General features: G+C 45.5%; 1 protein-coding gene across 1 annotated transcript; it reads right to left on the bottom strand.

Annotated features, from left to right (window-relative positions):
* Positions 1-438: 438 nt before the first annotated feature.
* LOC137097781 (arylacetamide deacetylase-like 4) lies at positions 439-10,028 on the bottom strand. The gene is made up of 5 exons (XM_067472909.1): positions 9,822-10,028; positions 8,335-8,339; positions 4,196-4,412; positions 4,022-4,085; positions 439-1,371 (listed from the first exon to the last, which is right to left on the bottom strand). Exons 1-5 carry the CDS (start codon positions 10,000-10,002, stop codon positions 597-599), a joined length of 1,242 nt encoding a protein of 413 aa, XP_067329010.1. The 5' UTR covers positions 10,003-10,028; the 3' UTR covers positions 439-596.
* Positions 10,029-14,848: the final 4,820 nt, after the last annotated feature.

Raw genomic sequence — 14,848 nt, 5'->3', positions numbered from 1 at the left:
TCGAGGGGGAAGTCACTGCTGCCACTGTTGGGCCGCCCCTGTTGGGCAAACGCTGGACTAAAGCTCAGGCACTCACCCTGATCCAAGTTTCGAACTATCAACCTTCCGGTTGGCAAGATTTATTGCTGCTTGGTGATTACCCTGCTGTGCTAAAGCCCCACCTCTACATGGAACACTTTTTGCCATGGAAGACTTTGAAAAACAAGCCCTGGGAACAGCAACAAAAAAGTCCACTGTGTGGTTCAGTTTTCTGGATGACACCTTTACCATTTTGAGCCATAAGGGCCGAGCTTAGCACAGAAGACTAAGCTCCTATGCTGCAGAAAGATCCTGTTGACCAAAAGGTCAGCAGTTCAAGCCTAGATCAGTGTTAGTACCCGCTGTTTGCCCCAGCTCAACTGCTCACCTAGCAGGTTGAAAGCAGAAATTTTGCTAGTTGCCAACCGACCTCACAACCACCGAGGAGGCCTGCCATAGATGCAGGTGAAACGTCAGGAGAGAATGCTTCTAGAACATGGCCATACAGTCTGAAAAACCTAAGACAACCCAGTGATTCTGGCCACGAAAGCCTTCAACAATAAAATAAAACATGTGTTTTATATACTGTTAATGAAATTATTTATATGCTGGCAATGGAGTTTCGTTCCTGGGTATTGCATTAGGCTATTGCCAACGCCAAACAACATTCCGTGGAAACCGTCCTCGATGTGATACCACGTCAGTGGGACACCGTTGTCCTCTAGCCGTTTCTTGAATAAAAGCCCATCATCTCGGAAAATATCGTATTCACAGGTTACAAGGAAAGTCTTGGGGAGCTGGCGGATCACGTCATCCTCTGCTAAAAGTGGGGAATACATGGGGTTGGTTGCTTCTTTCATGATTTCGTAAAGTTCTTGGCGAAACGGAGGCCGCTCCATGGGCACGTAACCCCTGCCCTTAAATCTTTCTGGAATGTCATTGGGATTGACCCATTTCCTGTATTTCATCCACACATGTTCAGGTAGATGAGCATTCTTCATGACGTCCTCCAGGTTGACCTCCTTTGCAGTCAGAAGCCGGGTAGCAACCATTAAGGCCCATTTCTTGAACAGGAAAGGGATCGAATGGTTTTGCTGATAAGAAGGCAAATTGAAATCGACGGCCTGCAAACCCGGATAGATGAGGACCTGGCCTCCTAGCTTTGGGAGATCTTTCCTGCCTGCCAAATATTCAGAAACGGCTACAGCAAATGTCCCTCCGCTACACTCTCCATAGAGAACAATGCGATTTGGGTCCACTCCATATTCCTCTGCATTTTTCAAAAAGTGCTTAGTAGCTGTGCAGCAATCCATAACTGGGATTGGGAACGGATGCTCTGGAGCCAAACGAAACCTGAAGCAGAAATGAGAAACGGTCTTTATCTGTAATCCACATGATAACGTTCTTGAATGTTAGGCACAGAATATCCTAAAAACATATGTTACAATTCAAGTCCAATGCCCTGTAGGGATGTGCACAGTCTTGTTTTTGTGTACAATGTTCCTTCACTTATCCCGGGTGTTACGTTTATTTACAGTATTTCGATACCGCTTTTCTCACCCCGAGGGGGACTCAAAGCGGTTTACACATAATTAATGGCATAATTCAATGCCAGTACAATTACAATTATACACTACAATTTGACATAAATCAAGTTCAAAACAGTACATCCACAAGCAATTAAACAATCATTGAAACAATAAAACAGTATCGATACTCTGGTTTCTCTTCAGATCGTATAAATCTTTCGCCTTTTACTCTGAAACAATAAAACAGTATCGTCCACCAAATCGCCGTTCCAGTCATTGTCTTTCCGAAATGCTGCATACATTTACTTCTACTGCCCGAAGGCCTGGTCCCAAAACCATGATTTTAATTTTTTTTAAAAAAGCAAGGAGGGAGGGAGCGGATCTTACCTCATTTGGGAGTGTGTCCCATAGGCAGGGGGTCACAGCTGAGAAGGCCCTGTCTCTCGTCCAGGCACATCTGTGCTGTTGACGGGAGCGAGAGCAGGGCCTCCCCGAATGATCTTAGATTACGAGGTGGGATGTAGGGGCGGATGCGTTTGGACAAGTAAGCTGGGCCAGAACCGTATAGAGCTTTATAGGTCAAGACCAGGACTTTGAATTGGGCTCGGAGATGGACCGACAGCCAGTGGAGCTGGCATAGCAGGGGGTGGTATGCTCCCTGTATGCCACCCCAGTTACTAATTTGGCTGCCGCCCATTGAACTAGCTGAAGTTTCCGAACCGTCTTCAAATGCAGCCCCACATAGAGCACGTTGCAGTAATCTATTTGGAATGTAACCAGAGCGTGGAGCACTGTCAGGATCCAGTTTCCAGGCCGTCAGTATTGGTGCTGAAATCTAGGGTCCTGACATAAGACCTTGATAAGAACTCTGCAGCTGTCGACCTTGGAAGACAACGGTTTATAGTATGGCGGGAACAGTGCACGGGGTTTTCCACTTGGCGGGAATTGTACTTTCAAATGAGGGCCACTGCCGAAACCTGGGGTTCCAGGCTCAGTGATGAATCCAGGATCACTCCCAAGCTGCGAACCTGCGTCTTCAGGGGAAGTGTAACTCCATCCAACACAGGCTGTAACCCTATACCCTGTTCGGCTTTTCGACTGACCAGGAGGACCTCTGTCTTGACTGGATTCATTTTCAATTTGTTAGCCCTCATCCAGTCCGACACAGCGGCCAAGCACTGGTTCAAGGTCTGGACAGCCTCCTTAGTAACGGGTGGGAAGGAGTGACAGGGTTGGACATCATCTGCGTACAGATAACACCTTACCCATACTTTGGCTTCAAATGAGTGTTGTGCTGTGTAAAGCTCCTTCAAAGTGTCAAAGTGCCATAGAGCAGTGGTTCTCAACCTGTGGGTCCCCATGTTTTGGTCTACAACACCCAGAAATACCAACCAGTTTACCTGCTGATAGGATTTCTGAAATCTGAAGGCCAAAACATCTGGAGGCCTTCAAGTTGTGAACCAGTGCCATAGAGTCATGTTGGAAGACAAGGAAAAGGCTTAAAGAGAAATCCAACCTAGAAATTGTAGGACTTTGCCATCAACCTCTGGTGGAAGAATACCAGAATTGGTAGGAAGACTTAGAAAATGGGTAAAGACAACTATTCCCTACAATTTCTCAGTCCACCAGTAAGACCATATGGTCGTCTTCTGGTGGAAGCATACTATGAAATCATGTTGGAGGACAGGGAAAATGCTTGTCCCTGTCATCAACATCTGGTGGAAGCATATTGTGGAATTGAGTTGGAGGACCTCCAAAATGCCAATGTCTTTCAATCCAAGTGTCTTCAGGCTAAAATCACCTGGGATCATTTTCCTTCATACATTTTCATTCACCATGAATAACAGAGTACACTCATGATATGAATTTTTCAACCACATGATTGTCATTTTGGAAAGGAACGTTCTGCATCTCCCTTAACATTTTGAAACAAGGCATCCATTTGGGATGAGAGACACCCTCTTCCTTTGTTTGTTGGCTTCTCCAATAGGAAAATAGTTTATTGAGAAAGGAAATACCGAACTGGGACTGTGGCGCAGCTGACTGGGAGTCAGTGGCATTAAGATCACTACTGACCAAGAGATCAAGAGTTCGACACCAGCCTGGGTCGGAGTCAGCTTCTGACCATTTGTGCAGTTTGCTGTCAACCTGAAAGACAGTTGTATCTGTCAAGTATGAAATGTAGGTACCGCTTATGCGGGGAGGCTAATTTTACTAATTTACGACATCATAAAATCTCCAGCAAGCATGCAAAAGAATGAGGAAGTACATCTGTCCGATAGAGGATGTCCCAAGTGGACGACGAAGTCACAACTCCCCTGGTGACCAGAATACCCTCATGTAGCTGGAATGTTAAATAGCCTCTGTGTGTGGAAATTTAAATAGCCTCTGTGTCTTTTAAAGTTTCTTGGAAAGAGAATAGTGTGGGAGAATGTCCATTCTTATAGAGCCAGAATGAGTATGAAGTCACTTACGCAACAGTCATAACGACAGAATCGGTTTCCCAGGCAATGTAGCGGCATGGTAGGCCAGTTAGCCCTGAAAAACAAATCATGTTTCAAGAGAGATTATTACTGATGGGTTTCATGACTATGTACATAGAAACATCCTATATACTCCACCTGAACTCTGTTTCCTGGAGAACTTACCAATATTTCCCTGAATTGCACCACCTCCTGGAATGACAACCACTCCTCTTCTCTTCCCAGAAGGAGTTCTTTTGGGCCAAAACACTCTGACCGGAACGTCATCAAACACCAAGTCCTTGATCGTCAGTGTTGGGCTCCACTTGGGTATAAATGTTCTGTACAACCACTCAAGTAATTTGAATGGATTGCACAAGCCAGATTTTTTAAAGAATGATTCCTGTTTACAGAAAAATATAAAGGAGAATTAAACGGCGGGGAGGGGGGAGAAAGGGAAGCAAGGGAGTTGGCAAGGGCCAAGAAACCAAACAACTAGCGAAACAGAAACTAAGACCTTGGTTTTGGACTGCGGCATGGAGGAGGGGAGGTGTTCCACTAGCCGAGGGGCCCCCATAGACGTCGTGGTGGGGAGGGGGAGATGCGGAAAAAGGAGACCTCTAATTCGGACCGCTTATCTACATTAACAATCCCGAACCGGTCTCCTAAGGTAAATTGGTGTAACCAGGCGAGCGGGCCCTCTGGATTGAAGGTGGTGCTGTTGAACGCCAGATCTGTCAATGGAAAAATGACCTGGATCCAGGACCTAATCCTGGATGAGCGGGCAGATCTGGTGTGCATCACGGAAACCTGGCTGGATGAAGCTGGAGGCGTAAATCTTACCCAGCTTTGTCCTCCAGGCTTCTTTGTACAGCACCAACCGAGATCCGGAGGACGGGGAGGCGGGGTCGCAGTGGTCTATATAGATTCCATCCATCTGACCAGGAGTCCCATCCCGCAGACCACAAATTTTGAATGCGTTCACCTGAGGGTGGGTGACCGGGACAGAATAGGGATTCTGCTAGTGTACCGTCCACCTCGCTGCACTACAGTCTCCCTACCTGAGCTAGCGGGGGTAGTCTCGAGCCTGGCGTTGGAGTCTCAACGGCTTCTTGTGCTGGGGGACTTCAACATCCATGCCGAGGCGACCCTCACAGGAGCGGCTCAGGACTTCATGTCTGCCATGGCAACCATGGGGCTGTCCCAACAAATATCTGGCCCCACCCACTGTGCTGGACATACATTGGACTTGGTTTTCTGCCAGGGATGGGAGCAGGGTGGCAGTGTGGAGGAGCTGTCCATCTCTCCGTTGCCATGGACCGACCACTTCCTGATCAGATTTAGGCTCACTGCGCCCCCTAACCTCTGCAAAGGTGGAGGACCCATTAAGATGGTCCGCCTCAGGAGGCTGATGGATCCGAATGGATTCCTGACAGCTCTTGGGGAGTTTCCCGCCACCTCGGTAGGTGACCATGTCGAGGCCTTGGTCGCTCTCTGGAATGGGGAGATGACCAGGGCAATTGACATGATCGCTCCGGAACGTCCCCTCTCAAGTAGCCGAGCTAAACCAGCTCCTTGGTTTACTGAGGAGCTGGCAGTGATGAAGCGAAGGAAGAGGGAACTAGAGAGCGTGTGGCGCTCGGATCCAAGCGAGCCAAATCGAGCACGGTTTGTGTCCTTTCTAAGGGCATATGCCGCGGCAATAAAAGCCACAAAGAAAACTTTCTTTGCGGCCACTATTGCGTCTGCAAAAAACCGTCCGGCGGAGTTGTTTCGGATTGTCAGAGGTCTTTTAACTCCCGCCACCTCAGGCGGGAGCCCTGACAATTCGGTCACGCGCTGTGAAGCATTTGCTCGGTTCTTTGCAGACAAAGTCGCTTTGATCCGTTCTGGGCTGGACACCATGTTAAATGCAGTCTCCGAGGATGTGACACGAGCACCTGCTTGTCCTATTTTGATGGATTCTTTTCAGTTTGTGAAGCCCGAGGATGTGGACAAGATACTTGGAGGAATGAGGCCCACCACGTCCATCCTAGACCCCTGCCCATCCTGGCTTCTGAAGGAGGCCAGAGGGGGATTGGCTGAGTGGGTAACGGTGGTGGTTAATGCCTCCCTTCGAGAAGGCAAGATTCCAGCGAGCTTAAAACAAGCTATTATAAAACCGCTGTTGAAGAAACCATCACTAGACCCCACTAAATTTGACAACTTTCGGCCTGTTTCCAATCTTCCCTTCTTGGGCAAAGTCATGGAAAGCGTGGTGGCCTCACAACTCCAGGTATTCTTGAGAGACACGGATTATCTGGATTCGGCACAGTCTGGTTTCAGACCGGGACATGGTACCGAGACGGTCTTGGTCGCCTTAGTGGATGATCTGCGCCGGGAGCTAGACAGGGGGAGTGTGTCCCTGTTGGTGCTCCTGGACCTCTCAGCGGCCTTCGATACCGTCGACCACGGTATTCTTCTGGGACGCCTTGCGGAAATGGGTCTCGGGGGCACTGCTCTGCAGTGGCTCCAGTCATTTCTGGAGGGCCGTACCCAGAAGGTGTTATTGGGGGACTCCTGTTCAACACCACAGCCTTTGACCTGTGGGGTTCCACAGGGCTCTATATTGTCCCCCATGCTGTTTAATATCTACATGAAGCCGCTGGGTGAGATCATCCGGAGTTTCGGGGTGCGGTGTCCAACTCTGTCACTCCTTCCCACCTGCTACTAAGGAGGCTGTCGAGGTCCTGAACCGGTGCCTGGCTGCTGTAATGGTCTGGATGAGGGCGAACAAACTGAAATTAAATCCAGACAAGACAGAGGTACTCCTGGTCAGTCGCAAGGCCGAGCAGGGTATAGGGTTACAGCCTGTGCTGGATGGGGTCGCACTCCCCTTGAAGGCGCAGGTTCGCAGCTTGGGTGTGATCCTGGATTCATCGTTGAGCCTGGATCCCCAGGTTTCAGCGGTGACCAGGGGAGCATTTGCACAGCTTAGGCTCGTGCGCCAGCTGCGCCCGTACCTTGGGAAGTCTGACTTGGCCACGGTGGTACACACTCTGGTCACATCCCGCCTTGACTACTGCAACGCTCTCTACGTGGGGCTGCCCTTGAAGACGGCCCGGAAGCTTCAGCTAGTCCAGCGCGCGGCAGCCATGTTACTAACAGGAGCAGGACGCAGGGAGCATACAACGCCCTTGTTGTTCCAGCTCCACTGGCTGCCGATCTGCTACCGGGCCCAATTTAAGGTGCTGGTGTTATCCTACAAAGCCCTAAACGGTTCCGGCCCAAAATACCTCTCGGACCGCATCTCGGCCTATGAGCCCACGAGGACCTTGAGATCGTCTGGGGAGGCCCTACTCTCGATCCCGCCTGCTTCACAGGCACGTCTGGCGGGGACGAGAGAGAGGGCCTTCTCGGTGGTGGCCCCCCGGCTGTGGAACACCCTCCCTGTTGACATCAGACAGGCGCCCTCCCTTATGTCCTTCCGTAAGAGCCTAAAGACATGGCTATTTGAGAAGGCATTTAACTGAGTGCTACAGTAACTGGAAATGACAACTGGAACGGAATATGGATTACGAGATTGGTTATGATTCTATGATAAGATGGAGTGGATTTTTTAGTGTAATTAGATGACTGTGTATTAGTGATATGTTGGTTTTTGTCGTTATGGCTTTATTGTAAATTGTCTTTTATATGTTGTACACCGCCGTGAGTCGCCCTAGGGCTGAGAACGGCGGTTAACAAATGCAGCAAATAAATAAATAAATAAATAAATGTCATGTGGACACAGGGCTTACGTACAGAAAGTGACAGCCTTAGGCCGAATCTAGAAGAGATCATCCCATGACTGAGGCAAAGAGAAAGGTAAACAATGGAAAATTACCAAGCCAGGAACAGGTTTAGACAAAAAGAGGGAGATGGAAAATTTCTAGTCAAAGCCACAAGAGAAAGAGTTAGCTGAGAGAAGAGAAAGTTCAAAAGACCGACAAGCCAGCAAAGGGGGGAAATGGTTGAGAATTGCTGTTGTCAATTGTTGAGAAGGAGACACCAGATGAGAACAATGGGAAAGAGAAGTGTGAATGAAATAGTTTGTGTGTCTGTCCAGGGTTAAAACCTAAGACTATAAAACCCCCTGAGCTGCATTCTCGATGTGTGGCACTTGTCCACCCAACAGAGAGATCTGATCAAATAAATCTGTCATACCAGAACTTCTCCCCTCTTAGGGTCTAATGGGAGACCCTAGGGTTTTGGGGTTGCTTTTAAGAAGAGGCACAGCAGTGTGTCTCAGCATATTAACAAAACTGTTGCAGTGCTTGGATGGCATCCATATGGTCCAGAAAGACCGAGACTGTGTCAGAACATCACTTCACCTTCTGTCTTGGCATGGCTACTCTCAGCTAGCCACCTGAATTCCTGGTCATTGCTGGTGCCCCATTCTAACATCAGAGGAAGCATCTACAACTGGGAAGAAGAGAGGGCCCATCTCCCTCCCTAACTTCTTTGCTTCGTTGCTGCCTCTCCCAACGTCATATCGAGGCACTGTCGATGACCAAGTGTTTACACAGTACTCTACGGACCGTTGGGATCAGCAACAGTGGCAGCATGGACACAATCCATTCTCCTCCCCCCTTTGCTGGTGTATGGTCCAGACAGAGAACCAGTTCAAATAGCTGTCCAGTTGACCTCAAACCTGGAGCTTCAAACAAATTCCAGGATATTCCCCAACCTTGTCTGAAGTTGGAAAGATTGGGTTCCACTCAGAATAACTCAAGATGCTCAGGAAAAGTACAAGAATGTCGTGATACAATTCATGGTGGGATTTCATACCCAGCTCAAAGTGCTTTCCATTCTTGTTGAAGGAATGTCTAAAGGAGACCTCTCACTTGGGCTGCTATTTCATAGAATCATAGAATCATAGAATCAAAGAGTTGGAAGAGACCTCATGGGCCATCCAGTCCAACCACCTGCCAAGAAGCAGGAATATTGCATTCAAATCACCCCTGACAAATGGCCATCCAGCCTCTGCTTAAAAGCCTCCAAAGAAGGAGCCTCCACCACACTCCGGGGCAGAGAGTTCCACTGCTGAACGGCTCTCACAGTCAGGAAGTTCTTCCTAATGTTCAGATGGAATCTCCTCTCTTGTAGTTTGAAGCCATTGTTCCGCGTCCTAGTCTCCAGGGAAGCAGAGAACAAGCTTGCTCCCTCCTCCCTGTGGCTTCCTCTCACATATTTATACATGGCTATCATTTCCACACTTGTGAGCTCTGGCCTCACAGCCCATAGGACACATTTCTTTTAGACACCTCCTTGAACAAGAACGAAGGGTAATTTGATCTGGATATGAAATCCCACCATGAACTGTATCTTTATAGAGCAAGAACTCTGATTCCACAACAAACCCGGAAATCCCAGGATCCTGTTGAACCTAGACATGTTGTCCCAGTGCTCTCATGGTCTCAAAGAGGATACAAATATCTCTAGAAGTTTCCAACAAGCATGTTTTGACTTTGGAAAGAAAGGTTCTCTCTGAAGAGAACTTAAGGAAATATTGTCCCATTTTCAGTTTGTATGACAAGCCACCTTATTTTAACCTTTTCTGGAGCATATCGAACTGGGTGCTTCCAAAACTGAGAACTAGAACCACATTTACAGCCTGGAAATCAGAGCTGAAGATTTGAAACCATCCCTCCCCATGAGCTGAGTCAAAGCAACCCATCCCCATCAGAAGGCCCTTGTCTTGGTGTGACACAGAGAAAGAAAGCATCCGTATGATGGTGCCACCAAAACATGTACACAAAGACACAGAGAAGAGCATTAAAATCCAGAGGACTTACCGCAAGCACTCCAAATTTGAGTCCGGTATACAAAATTCGTATCCTTATAGGGTATTTGATTTCCAGGGGAATGTGCAGCCTTCTCTGATCACGATAAATGGCCCATGCAATCCTCAAGAAGAGAGCAAGAAGGCTGGCATACAACGCGAGCATCCCCAGAGTGGCAAGAAATGCCATCCTCTTGGCAAACAAGCATGAAAGGACTCTCCCTTCTCTTGGATGACTTCTGAGTTTCTGCATCCCATCGGTCTCACCATTTAATAGGGAATTAATTATTTATAAATGCCATCTCCTGACCAGACAGTCATTAAGGGGGTGGCTAATTATGTCAGATGCTTGCCATCCATGCAGTTTATACCACGACACCCTTTTTCAAGGAAGAAAATATTTGAATTACATTTTAGATTAATCTAGCACAGCAGTTCTCAAACTGTGCTCCGTAGAACCCTTGGGGCTCCGTGAAGCTTATTGAGGGGTTCAGCGGTTCCCTTCCCTTCCTCCAAGCTTCCCCTCCTCTTTCCTAATCCTTTTTCAAGGGATACATCATGTGAACTGTTACATCATGTTAAACCACATTGAGTCGCCTAAGAAGGCTGAGAAACGCGGTATAGAAATGAAGCAAATAAATACATAAATAAATAAACTGTGCTTTAGCTTAAAATACGATGGTTGAATGCAAAGTAATGCCTCCACCTTCGTAACTCCTCAACAGATGGCAGTCCTGGTATGCGGCAGGTACTGGCTTGTTCAGTAGACTCTCCTCTACAGTTCCATCTTGGTGGGATGCCTTAGCATTGAACAGTTGTGTTGTTAAAGTGTGAAGTGGGAAGGCAGAAAACCGAGAATAAAACACAGAAACTTGACGGAGAATAAAAAAAGAGGAGGCCTGGACCTTCCAAATGTTAAATTATATTACGATGCCTGCAGGTTGACTTGGCTTAAAAAGAGAGAAAGTATTAGTACTGGAGGGGTTCAACCTGAGAATCGGGTGTTATGGGTACCTCTGGTACAAGAAGACAAAAATAGGAAAAAATCAAAAATCACTTTATAAGATCAACATTAATAAGAATTTGGGAGAAATACAAAAAAATATTTACCCTATATTCTGGCATATAAGACTACTTTTTAACCCAAGAAAATCTTCTCAAAAGTCAGGGGTCGTCTTAGACGCAGGATCGTCTTATACGCGGGAGGAGTCGTATACATGGGAGTAGTCTTGTACACTGGAGTAGTCTTCTAGAGTGGGTGGTGAAACTTCCAATCGGATTGGAGAATCTGTGTTTGCCGCATATGGTGGGGGGAGCTCAAAAATGGCAATGGCTGTGTCCCTGCCATATGAAAGCATTAAGGGTGACGCTGTACAAGTACGGTAGAAGAAAATCCATTCACCAGGATTCGTGGACTTAATGCGGTCCCGATGATGAGGTGAAGGGGCACCTCACCAGGAAGGTGTAATGAAGGCCGGAGCAAGCTGCAGGCGTCCAGGACACCCGGGGTATGGAAAAAAGAGATAGAGTGGCTCTGGACCCAGACAAACACACCTCTTTTACCTGTCTGACCTCCTCCTCTGCCTCTCAGATCTCGCTACTGAAGACTGCAGTGAAGCAGTGCAGGTGCGCACGTGAGAGATCTGAGAGTCAGAGAAGGAGGTACAGTAATAGGAAAATTACCATATTGAAATCAAATCTGATGCTTTTTTTAAAAAATTGATGTGCGATGGAAGAGGGGTAATCTTATATGGCGAATATATCCCAAACTCTATATTTTAACTGGAAAAGTTGGGGGTCGTCTTATATGCCCAGTCGTCTTATATGCCGGAATATACGGTTCTCGAAAACACCAACATGGATTTCCCCTTAGAAGCAGGCAAAAGGAGACTTCTAGGATGGACGGAGTGGCCCACCTACAAGGATATACTAATAAAGAAGGCAGGAGAGATTCAATTAAGATCACAAGAAGAGATCTCCTCACAATATAGGAATGTATCATGGTTCCAATATTACCAACTAAAAGAATACTTCAAAAAAGACTCACAAGTCGGTTTTGTGGGAAAAGTATTTCTCCCTGATGGTAATGAAAATGATTCTGAGGTCAGTGGCTTGGAAAGTGAAACTACACATTCTGATGAGAATGTTGCAGAGCCAAGCGGTGATAGCTCTCCAGAGGAGCTAACACCTGGCTTCCCTAATGAGGATAGAAAAGGACAGATTTGGAAAAACAGGAGTGAATCGCAGAGTCTGCGAAGGTCAAGCAGATTAAGGGAAAAGGAAACACAGGCTTAAAAGCCTGGAGGCGTGTCACGAAACAGCTTCTTCAGTTTTAAGTGCCTCTCGCCGGGTTGTCTCGTTAGATCAGGCATCGTTTAGACTGAGGCATTACCTTGGCAGATTTCCCTGTTTCCCGTGGCCTACATCCCAAGAGGCTTCTAGTGCTCCAAGTACGGTTAGTGGTTTGCTAACAGGTTCCAGTTTTTTACAGTGTTGCTTTTGGATTTTGATCTAATTCATGGATATTCCTGACTGCTGAATTTTACTGTGGCTTTTTGACTTTGCATTTTCCTCTATTTTGTAACCGTTTTTCATCAATAAAAAGGGATTGTTTTTTTACTTAGGAAGTAAAAGGTCCTAAGTCACGCATGGCTCTCAAGTAGGGTGGCAAGGAATTCCACAAGGCAGGGTCAGAAATAGAGAAAGCCCTGCGTCTGGTACTTTCAAGTGCACTTCTCTAGGACCCGATATATAAAGTAAGTCACGTTGGGATGCTCATTGCGCCCTCCGATGATGGGAGAAGGAGAGACGGTCCCTAAGATACAATGGACCCTGGTCGTAAAGAATTTTAAAGGTCAGAACTAGCATCTTATATAGACCACGGTAATCAATTGGAAGCCAATGCAAATGCCGCAGCACTGGTGTTATATGGCATTTCATGGGTGTTTTGTGAGTAATGACAATTGGAAATGACAATTAGAGGAAATGAAACATTTTTTAGATGGAGACTGAAAGATAATTCATTGAAGAAAGAAAAAGATATTGAAAGGAATAGGAAATTGTTAGAAGAATACCTAAATTTAAACAAAGGCGGAGATACATCCGATGCCATACAATGGGAAGCCATGAAAGTAGTCATGAGGAGATACCTAATTCAACAAGACACAATTAACAAGAAAAATAAAAACAAAGAAGTTAAAGAGATTCTAGAAAAAATTAAACAAGAACGAGGAATTACTTTTTAAAAACCCTAAAAATAAAAAATTGATCCTTATATCAGAATCACTCAAAAAACAACACCAATTCCTACAAACGGAAAGTTTAGAAAAACAAATGAAATTTATGAAAGTTAATTACTTTCAAAATGCAAACAATATTGGAAAATGGCTTGCAAATAAACTAAAGAATCGAAAACATAAAAACCTAATCACTAAAATGGTACACGGAAGGTAATAACATCGCAGACCAATTCACTAAATTTTACAAAGAACTATGCAAAAAAACAGACATAACAGAAGAAAAGATAACAAAATACTTGTGTGATACTAAGCTACCTAGGCTATCAGAAGCCCAAAGGAAAACTTTAAATGGCACAATATCAATGCATGAAATTGATGAAGCTATTAAAAAATTAAAGAACAACAAGGCGCCAGGGCCGGACGACTATATTGCCATCTTCTACAAAAGATTCAGTAATGAAATAAGTCCTCTACTACAAAAAGTATTAAATAAAACAAAGAAAACAAAATCCTCCCTAAATGGAATACAGATGTAACAAAATTTATTTGGAAAAATAGGAAGCCGAGAATAAGTATGAAAATATTAACGGACGAAAGAAAAAGAGGCGGTTTGGGGTTGCGAAACTTCAAGGCATACTATGAAGCATGTAATCTAGTCGCAGTAAAATAATGGGCCACCCTAGAAAATGATTCAATGCTAGCCTTGGAAGGGCACGACCTCAGAGCAGGTTGGCACAGCTATTTGTGGTACAGCAAAAGGAAAACCGAGAAAATTTTTAGCAAACATTACATCAGAGCCTCCCTAATCAAAACATGGGAAAAATACAAACCTAGATTGCTTAGTAGTACCCCATTATGGATATCTCCCGTGGAGGCGAAGCAAATGCAGGAATCAAGTGAAGGAAATTGGCTAACATATAAAGAAATAATAGAGAAAAAAGGGGACGGCAGAATAACACTAAAGCCCTTAGAGGAGATCAAAAAATTAAATGAAAAGATTACATGGTTAAAATATTTCCAAATACACCAGAGTTTCAAAGAGGATGAAAAGATTGGCTTCCACCAAGACCAAGGCCCATGGGATATAATAATGAAAAAGAATAAAAAGTTAATCAGAATTCTATACAAACAATTGCTAACATGTATTGTCGAAGGCTTTCATGGCCGGAATCACTCAGTTCTTGTGGGTTTTTTCAGGCTATATGGCCATGTATATAGCCCGAAAAAACCCACAAGAACTGAATTGCTAACATGGTCAACAGAGGAGGAACAAATAAAAAACTGCCAAATACAATGGGTAAAGAACATAGGCCACAGTATCCTAACGAGCCAATGAGAAGAAATATGGAATAAAAAAAATCAAATATACAGTAGCCAGTGACCTTCGGGAAAACTGGTACAAAATGTTTTTCCGTTGGTACTATACTCCGGCAAAAATCCATCTGTCTGTGCTGATCCTTTTTGACTTGCAATCCATTTTTCAAGTGTGCTGACCATCCTCGATTGTATTGACCACTGTCTTAAACTGTGCTGATTATCTTCATTGTGCTGACCTTCCCTGATGGTGCTAACTAACCCGATTATGTGATCATCTTCTCAACCGTGCTGACTAATTTCAGTAGGGTTGTGCGGAGTACTTTATTAACTGCGTGATCCTAGCACTTTATTCTATTAGCACTTAAACTACTACTCCTGTGGCACTTTAACCAATCCTAGCACTTTAACTGATTCGATACATCTAGCGTTGAATTAGGCCTCCATGACGCACTTCATTAAGCACTTTGGGGTTAATTGTTA

This window comes from Anolis sagrei, chromosome 13 (assembly GCF_037176765.1).
Source record: "Anolis sagrei isolate rAnoSag1 chromosome 13, rAnoSag1.mat, whole genome shotgun sequence".
NCBI classification, from domain to species: domain Eukaryota; kingdom Metazoa; phylum Chordata; class Lepidosauria; order Squamata; family Dactyloidae; genus Anolis; species Anolis sagrei.
The sequence above is the reverse complement of the archived record's forward strand: the minus strand, read 5'-3'. Positions and strand labels throughout refer to the sequence as shown.

Excerpts from the sequence above, each read along its gene's own strand:
- LOC137097781 (XM_067472909.1), bottom strand. The coding sequence starts at position 10,002 with ATGGCATTTCTTGCCACTCTGGGGATGCTCGCGTTGTATGCCAGCCTT. Across the intron at positions 4,086-4,195 it reads TGCAATTCAGGGAAATATTG|GGCTAACTGGCCTACCATGC; the intron begins GTAAGTTCTCCA and ends TTTGTTTTTCAG. Across the intron at positions 1,372-4,021 it reads TCTGTCGTTATGACTGTTGC|GTTTCGTTTGGCTCCAGAGC; the intron begins GTAAGTGACTTC and ends TTTCTGCTTCAG.